The sequence below is a fragment of the Acomys minous genome, assembly GCF_964271855.1.
Source record: "Acomys minous genome assembly, chromosome: 8".
NCBI classification, from domain to species: Eukaryota; Metazoa; Chordata; class Mammalia; order Rodentia; family Muridae; genus Acomys; species Acomys minous.
The window spans coordinates 55770370-55779825 of record NC_140489.1 but is presented as its reverse complement, the minus strand read 5'-3'; the positions used below and the strand labels follow the sequence as shown (position 1 = coordinate 55779825).

General features: G+C 39.4%; 1 protein-coding gene across 1 annotated transcript; it reads right to left on the bottom strand.

Annotated features, from left to right (window-relative positions):
* Positions 1–675: 675 nt before the first annotated feature.
* On the bottom strand, positions 676–1151 carry LOC311603003 (small ribosomal subunit protein eS12-like; the record flags this gene model as incomplete). The annotated part of the gene is made up of 1 exon (XM_084791743.1): positions 676–1151. Exon 1 carries the CDS (start codon positions 1072–1074, stop codon positions 676–678), a length of 399 nt encoding a protein of 132 aa, XP_084647869.1. The 5' UTR covers positions 1075–1151.
* Between the last annotated feature and the right edge of the window lie 8305 nt (positions 1152–9456).

The window sequence follows — 9456 nt, the reverse complement described above, 5'->3', positions numbered from 1 at the left end:
CAGTAAGTCTCCAGCATTTGAGTACTTACTTAATCACCAATTGGTGGCTGATTATGGAGGTATAGTCTTGCCAAAGGAGGTCTTTCGCTAGGAGTGAGGTTGGGGAGAGTGTTGAGGCTAGTTTTGAGTTTGTAAAAGACCCATGCCATATTGCATGTTTTCTTTGCTTCCTGGTTTGTGGTTTCCTGCTCCAATCACCTGCCATCTCTACTCTTCCATCTTAGACTCTCACTCTCTGGGACCATAAGCCCCAAATAAGCTCTTTCTTCTATAACTGCCTTGGTTTTTTTTTTATCACAGCAATAAAAAAGTAATTAATACAGGGTTTTCTATCAGTCGAAAACACGGTTTTTGTCACCATTTGACAAAATTCAAATGGATTTCAACGACCAGTTGTTTCTGAATGTATACAGTTAACCTCAATTTCAATATTGGTATCCATGCTAATCCTTTCAAAGATTAGTTTTCATTTATAAATAATCAGGGATAATACTTATTTGTATTCTGCCCATGACTAAGCAGTTTGTGTTATGGTTTCCTTTCCATGTTCACTGTTTCCCCACCCTTCTGATAAAACATGGATTCTTGCTGGAAACTTCTGAGAACTAGTTGCTGAGCTATCTTTCCATTTATTTTATTTTATTTATTTTTTTAATGAGCAAAATTTTTATTTATTCATTTCTTGTGTTTGAAGTACTCCTCGATGACATCCTTGGCCTGAGATTCTTTGCCATAATCCTTAACCACTACACAACTGCAACCAACCACTTTCCGTGACTTTCCCTCTCGATCGATTTTACAGAGGCTTACCCATTCCCCCAATTTCTTGTTGTCATCTACCTTAATCAGGTTGATCTGGTGCTCAGCACACAGCGCCTCCATCAGCTTGACGTACATGGGCTCATCACAGTTGGATGCCAGCACACAAAGATGGGCCTGGTGCTTGTCTAAGGCTTTGGCAGCTTCGCGTATGCCACGTGCTAGGCCATCGTGGATGAGGGCGGTCTTCAGCACCTCTTGAAGAGCAGTGTTGACGTCCATTACACCTCCTGCAGCAATGCCTTCCTCGGCCATAGTGGTGGATTGCGAGTGAGGCCGAATCTTGAACACACCCGAGCCTCCGCCTCTGCGCAATTCGGCAGCGGCAGGGGAAAAGGTATCTTTCCATTTATAATCCTATAACTACAATGAAAATTTCAAGCAATGAATGTGGTAAAGCACATCTGTTTTATCTTTCCTCATTCTGACTTGTCATTCACAGAGTCTATATGGTTATAACAGTCTTTACAACAGGGTAGATACTCATAATGAAGATTATCATGTAGGAGATAAAAGCATATGCTTAATCAAACCTCAAAGTCCTACAGCACTCACACCTCTCTGTGCAGGACAAAGCGCAGACCAGTTAAATTATGTCAGGTCTCACTGATAAACCTCAGGCTCCTTTTGACTTTTAGAATCAGCTCTCCCTAGACACTGCTCTGCTCTTCAACATTCCTTCACTTCAGCCAGCCTTGACATAAGACTTAGAAATCTCCCAGGTGTGAGTGTGAGAACGAGCCTGCCCTATGATCTCATTTCCTTGCAGAATCTTTTAGTGAGGGGAACCTGTTGTACTAGATTTTTTTCATGCCTGATAGAGAGATAGGTCATTTATACATATATAGATGCAAATTGTAAGGCCAAATGCATGGCATGAGATGTTTGTCTTCCTGCAGCTGGAATGCTGTAGACCAACCTTCCAGAAAGTTGTTTCCCTCTGTCTTTAAGCTAAGCAATGTTCTGGCTTCGTTGTTTTCCCTATTGGATATGGAGTATGCCTCAGGCTTTCTACTATACACATCTAGAGCAATGATAACACTGTACACCGCAGTACATAGTTGAGAAGGGTCACACCTCACAACTAACACAAAATGGCCTTGAGCTTTAGGAATTTTTTTCTTGGCTTATATGTAAAACCAAATCATAGAAAACTATGAATGAGTGATGGCTAAGCAAAGAATCATTTGTAATAAAGTGTTTTAATTTTATTATATTTATGAATTTTAATAAATCGTTTATACTTTTCTCATTGAGACTTTGAAACATGCGTATAGTGTGTTGTATTCAATGTACTCCTCATTCCATTTTTCCTCACAGTAAAATGTACTTCTTTTTAATTTTTTCACTGAGTCTACTTAGTGTTGCCTGTGTGTACACAGGTGAAGGACTGTTTCCTTCATATCATAGACTCTTCTGTCCCATGGGTAGCCTTCAGAGTTTGAATCTCTCCAAAAGCCATTAGTTGCCAATTGAGTCTCATCTAGTTGTGGGCCATCATGAGCCCTGGTACAGGCTGGGACTTTGATCTTGTGCATTGGCTTCATTAGGGATTCTAGTACTACACAACAGCTTGAGGAGGAAAGGATTTATTTTTGTTTTGTTGTTGTTGTTGTTGTTTTGTTTTGTTTGTTTGTTGTTGTTTCTTTTGGCTTATACTTCCACATCAGTGTTCATTGTTGAAGGAAGTCAGGACAGTACCCCAAACAGGGAAGGACCCTGGAAGCAGGAGCCAGTGCAGACACAGCAGAGGAGTGCAGTTTAGTGGCTTGCTTCTCTTGCCTCGCTAGCCTGTCAAGATACATATTGGAGAAAAGATAGCACCTTCAATAAATGGTCCAGGTCAAGTTGGATAGCTACATGTAGAAGAATGAAACATTTCTTACCTTGCACAAAATTCAACTCCAGGTGCATCAAGGACCTCATAAGATCCAAAGAAGGGACTATACTTCAAGGTGCAAGAAAGAACTTTGGGAACCTGACCCAGGTAACACAGGAATTAATATCAACAATTGACAAATGTGGCCACTTGAAACCAGTAAGTTTCTTATAGCAAAGGGCACCATAATGTAAGTGAAAAAACAGCCTACAGAACTGCAAAAAATCATTATCAGCTATATTTGACAGAGAGTTAATGTTTATACTATACAAAGCACAACAACAACAACAAACCACCAAGAAAATAAATAACTCAACTAAAAACGTGGTCTTGAAACTAAACAGAGGATTATCAAAAGAAAAAATACAAGTGGCTTAAAAATATTTTCCATTCCTGTCTATAATGGAAATGAAATTTAAAACTACCTTGAGATTTCATCTCATCCATGTCAAAATGACTAATATAAAACAAAACCCACAAATCCCATATGATGTCAGGCATGGTCCTGATCTTAGCACTAGGGAGGAAGAGAAGGGCTGATCTTTATTTGAGGCTAGTCTGCTGTGCGTAGTGAGCTCCTGGCCATCCAGGGCTATATAATGAAACCCTTTCTCTGAATAAACAAATCAATAAATGAATACTAACAAATGTTGGTGTGGATGTCAGGAAAGAGGAACATTTCTTGGCTGTCACTAGAGCTACAGAACTGATACAGCCACTACTGAAATCCATGTGGATTTTCCTAAAGATGTGAGAAATAGATTAGCCACATGACCCTGCTGTCTTACTCATGCATGTGTTTGTAGAGGACTTTATGTCCCATTACAGAATCAATTGCTCTTCCATGTCCATTGTTGCTGTTCACAAAAGCCAGGAAATGAAAACAGCCTAGATGTCCTGAATGGCTAATGAAAATCTGGTTTATATGCACAATGGATTAACATTAGTTTTAAGGATAAATTCACTTTTATCATGCATGTGTATGATAGTTTTGCCTGCATATATGTATGTGCACCACTTCAGTTGGATCTCCTGGAGCCGTAGTTACAGGCAGTTATGAGCTGCTATGTGGATGCTGGGAGCTAAAGACAGGTCCTTTGTAAGAGCAGCAAGTGTTTCTAGTGGCTTAGTCATGTTTCCATTTCTGATTATTGTTTTTATTTAAACAATCTACAAGATATTAATGATCATTTTACTTTATTTTTAATAAACATTAAATTTTATGGATTTTTAATGAATTTCACATCATGTATCCCAATCCCATTCACCCATCTCCCTGTCCCTCTACCCTTGAAACCTTTCCACAAGACAAAACAAAACTATATATATATATATATAGCTTTGGCTCTGCAGGACTGGCCCCTTCATATGCTTCAGCAATTCATAGATAGGGCAGAAGTTGGGAATGGATGAACTCAGCCCTGGATCTGGGCTTGAGTGTTAGCTGAGTTGGTCAGCCTGTCTGATCTCCTGTGCCTTTGCTGGTAGGTCAGCTCTCCTGTGCTGCCCAGGTGAGGTACAGAGATGGCTCTCCCACTCTCTGGGTCAGGTCCTCTGTACTGACCAGGTGAGATGTGGGGACAGCTCTCCTGAGGGCATCATCCACTGAGGGTCAGGGCCAGCTCTGAGCAGCCCTCAGACCGCAAGGTGGCCTCAGGTGGCAGGCCAGACCAGGCAAGTCCACACAATTTTTGGCAGTAACATGGACCATGGACTCACAGACTCATGCTACGCCAGGGCCAGAGACCCAGACCTGGCTCTCAGTAGGAACATATTCTCAAACACCACCACGGCCTCGGATGGCAGTACAGGCTACTCAGACCAGGCTGTTCTTTCCCACCCTCTAGTTTCCATTTCTGCCCTTCTTCAGAGTGCACAACTGTTCTGCTTCTCTTTCTCTTTCTCTCTTTCTTTCCCGCATCTCTCCACCACATAGTTGCTCATGGCAGTGGTGCTTACCCATATCCCATCCTGCCTGTGGGCCTGTATGGTGTCTGCAACATTTTTTTTAAAGTTTGGGATAATATCCTTATTGAGCTTATCCATCAGAGTGGAAATAACGTCTGTACAAAACTGCGTGTTTATTACTATATTTTTTGCATCACAAGTAAAATCCAAATACTCTATCAATACCCACTGCTTCAGAATCAGTAGCTTCCATGAAGCCACAATAACACTTAAATACGGTTAAGACAAATGCAAGAATGTGTTCGTTGGAAGACTAATTAAGCCTCCAACTTGCTCAATAGAATCACAAAAAGGCAAAATTGTGCTTTTCACAGAGATACCATCCACAGGCATCATCCATATTGGACAGCTGTTAAGATTATTTCTCTTGTCCTTTCTTCCCTATCAGAGATTTGTGGATATGTTGGATGACACCAGAACCCCTGACTGTAGCCTTGATGAGAGACTCTAATTCCTCATCTCCATAAACAGTAAGTTGCAAATGACAAGGATTCACTTGCAAGGACTGTGGCTGGTTGTCTTAGATTTCAGATGTTCATGAATAAGGCCTGCAAGGAAATGTCTTGGTCTTTCTGAAGTCCTTTCCAGCCTGACCCCCAGCCATCTTCAACTGTGTTGAAGCTCGGACAAGCAGTGGGAAAAAGACAGGCCAAGCAGACATGTAGAAGAAACCAGTGCACATTTCTCTGTCACACCAGGATTCAAACTGCTGGAATTGTTATTTTAATGCGAAGCACATTATGCCAACTACAGTCTCTAAGAATAATAAGGAAAAAAATCCAAATTCAGATGAATATGTCTATAATGAAAAAATATCATTCACTGAAGAAAATTTAAGAATTCTATTTTTAGACAGACAAAAAAGAAAATCAAAATAAACCAATACAAAAAAATCTAATAGTTAAGATATAAAAATGATTAGTGTCCAGATTTTGGGAATATTTAAGCTTACTGAGCTTTCTGTTTCACTATTTATTTCTCTGATCAACATTTGATCATGTTTTAGTAATTTTCTTATAAGTCATTTATTTGATATATATATAATATATTATATATCATAATACATATAATACATCATAATTTTCCTTCAGTGAGCATATAGTTTTAATGACTATACATAATGTAGTAAGAACTGTTCTGATCTGACTCATTTAGTAATTATCAATTTTGTCAATCATCACACAATTAGAAGACTCGTCTTTTATAAAAGTGTACTCTCTACCTATTTCCAGTAAGAGTTGACTGGTTAATAGTGGATCACCTCTTCTAAATTGTAAGTTGAAGTTTGTTTGTTTTCTATTTTTCAATTTCTTTTATTGGATACTGCTAGAACCCTCTGTGATTTAAAAATCTGTGATTCTAGTTAAAATTGTGACTCTATAAGAAACATATGAAACTAATTATGGTTATTAGGAAAATTTGTAAATAAAAGAACCACTGTACCATGGTGAGGTATTCTACCAGAAATTGCTCCTTTGAGATACTGAAAAGTGAGGGCTTAAAACCACAAACCGCTGGAGAGCCCAGATGTGAGTCTACATGCACATATCTATTTATGCACTTGTCTCTTTCTCTCTGGCCCCCCTTTCTGGTGTGTGTGTGTGTGTGTGTGTGTGTGTGTGTGTGTGTGTGTGTGTGTGTGTTTTCTCTAGCACATTTTTCTACCAGGAAACAGGTCAATTGCTTTAGGTTCCAGGAGAAGAGCCTACTATATTTAATGCCTTTTTAATATTGTGGCCCATGGTTGCCTGGTGATGCTAGGGGAAATATGAGATATAAGCAAAAATCTGTTTATCCCAAATAGAGCACTAAAGACAGACCAAAGGAATATTTCCAATTATCTAGCTTGAGGATCTTGTTAGTTTATTGGAATTGCTTTCAAAGATAAAAGTGACTCAAATGTAGCTGCATCTGTCATAGGAAAGCCCCTTTTAGAACTGGTAGAACTGATGGAAGCTGTGTCACTCAAGTTTCCTAAGCAACTTTCAGGCAGGCATAGTCTCTCTCCAGCAAGGGTTCACTCTTATCTAACTCTGAGGAAGAGCCACATGTTAGAACATCATAGAAAGTCCTTTTATGTTCTTTTGAGTCCTGCAAGCCTTGCTCCTCCAGGGAGGGATGAAAGTTTCAACTGAGAGGAAGTGGATACACAGCATCCTTTTCTTTTCAGGGCACCATGGTAGCATTTCCAGCAGATGGCATTAGTGTCATAAGAACCAAGCACCAGATCTAGGCATTTGCTCCATGAGTGAACCCCTTAAAGGCAACAAAGAGAATAATGTCTTTATGTGTCTAATAACTCTATTCACAGTGACCCTAGGGGGAGGTGTTACTTGAAGAACAAGACTAAAAACTTTCAAAACTTAATGTTCAAAAAATACATAACTGATGAGCCAGGATTATCTAGACCCAGCTGGTTCAAAGAGCCAGTGTGATCACCATGTTGAGAGTCTACAGTCTTTCATGGGGGAACATTTGTTCAACTTCCTCCTCAATAGGATTGATATAAGTATTTCTATAAGGGAATGGAAAGAATTTAGAGATTTTTCTATAAACTAAATATCCTTAAATTGAAAAGTATTGTGAAGAAGCACTCATGGAATTGAGAATTAAACAACGTGAAAATCTCTATTGAAGTAACGAGAACACTGAAAATCATCTTTTTCAGAAGTAGGGGTAAGAATCAAAATTGTACCAGTGCTGTGGAAACGCAGGACACACTTGTGCAAGGAGAATGACTGTCCCTAAGAAGAGAAAGGCCTGTACCTGCTGATTAGCATCTCCCTAACATAGCTCTGAAAAACAGCAAATACTGAGATCCTTAGAGGAGGGAATGGGGCTTTAAAAAGGCCACACCCACATTGTTATCAATACTTGGCTGATTTGAAGCCTCAGAAAAGTCTTTCAGGGGATTTGTTTGTATTTAATGTGCCTTAAAGGTTGTTGAGCAAACTCTTTCCAGGAGATTAATCAAAAAAAAGAAAAAGGAAAAGAGAGAATCGGCATGAGTTCTCAGCATCACAGCTGCTCTGAAGAGTGGGACTTGTTGAGAGGAGCATGAGTGGGAAGCCTAGAGGGAACTCTAGGGACAGACTGACACAGCGTGTTCCTAGTGGCTGGCTGAGAAGCTTGAATGTCTTAATGAGGGTTGTGAAGGCTGTGTGCGTGTGCAAGGCTGTTCAAAGCCCATCAGAGACCTGAGAAAACCCTGGTGCTTCATTGGCTGAATGAAGCTGGAGTCCAGCTAGAGCCTCTCTCTACATAAGCCAGAAGCCTTCAGAGTACGAGGCTGGGACTAACACACAAGGAGACCCTTAGTAGAGGCTGGGGTGTACATTAATAAAGATGACTCAAAGAGATTTGCTTATTCATTAATCTACTATTAACAGCCAAACAGAGGAAGTCTGTGGCTACACATCAGAAATAAGACTGTGAATCGTTAGTTCACAGAAGTCACTAAACAAGCATACAGTGGTGAACAGTAAAAACAAATGCTGGGGAAAGCAAGGCTTTTCTAGAAGGCTTCATAGTGATGGCAGTAGTGTTCTGGTGCAAGTGTTGAGACCAAAAGAGAGACTAGAAACAGGTTCAGTCCAAAGAAACAACAGTGAAAAAAATCAATCAATATAAAATGCTTTCAAAAAGCAGGGAGGTTGAACTTACCACAAATGTTAAATACTTCTAGATTATTAGTGAGTCAGAGGGAAAAAAACATAAGAGACACTAGAATATCTGAAAGCATATATACAAATAACGTTATGCAGATTGAACAGGTCATTTTTAGGAATGTATATTTATGCAAATGCATATATGCATGCAAAAGCAATTAGAAGGAGGTCCTGAATATGAAGGGGAGCAGGAAGATATATGGGAAGGCTTGAGGGAAGTAAAGAAAAAGGGGAAATATAATTAAATTACAGTCTTAAAAATAAACAAACAAAAAATAAAGTGATAAAAAATCCAAAAGCGTTATTTGATACGAGTGAAATTGAGAACACATACTCAATGTGGATTCCACACTGTCTCCAAAAATAAGAATACTGTGGGGTTTTTGCAGATTCCATTCTAGGTTTAATTAAGACATGGAAGCATCTATATAGTTTAAAGGTGTTGGCCTTTTGCTGGTGCGGTCTCTCAGCTAGCTTTTTACTTAAACCATGTCTCCATCAATGGTTCTCACTGCCTATGTCCCTGCTCTATTCTGGCTCCCTTGCATCTCCTTCTGCATCCTTCTGAATCTACTTGAGTCTTCCGGTAGCTCAGTCTTCCTGGAAGCCCATCCAGTACCCCCTGCCCCAGCTCCAGTGGCCAGCTCTTTACTATGCAAAAAGGAAGCTTGTCTTATTTTTCTTAAAGGCAGGTAAGAAGTGACTTTTACATATTCTGCTAGCCAGGCATTGCCATCTTCAAATAACAATTAAGAACACACTTTTTCATTAACCAGAATATACAATATTTGTGGTTCACACCAACATCAGAAGGGGAGGACAAAGTTTCAATCACCTCTGGGATAACAGTGCTATCTTGATTCCAAAATCAGACACAAAACCTCCAAACTAAAAGACTTTGTAAATACAGCCATTAACACAAAAACAAAAAACAAAAACAGAAAACCAAACAAACCTCAATCCAGAAAACTCAATGATGTGACATGAAATGTTTTACACAGTGTGATCTATGGTTTGCCTCAGGAATACAAGATTAATTAAATACCTGAAAATCATTCAAGTTTAATGATTAATGGAACCATTTATATTAATAGAACACAGGTCAAAAGTCATGTGTTCACA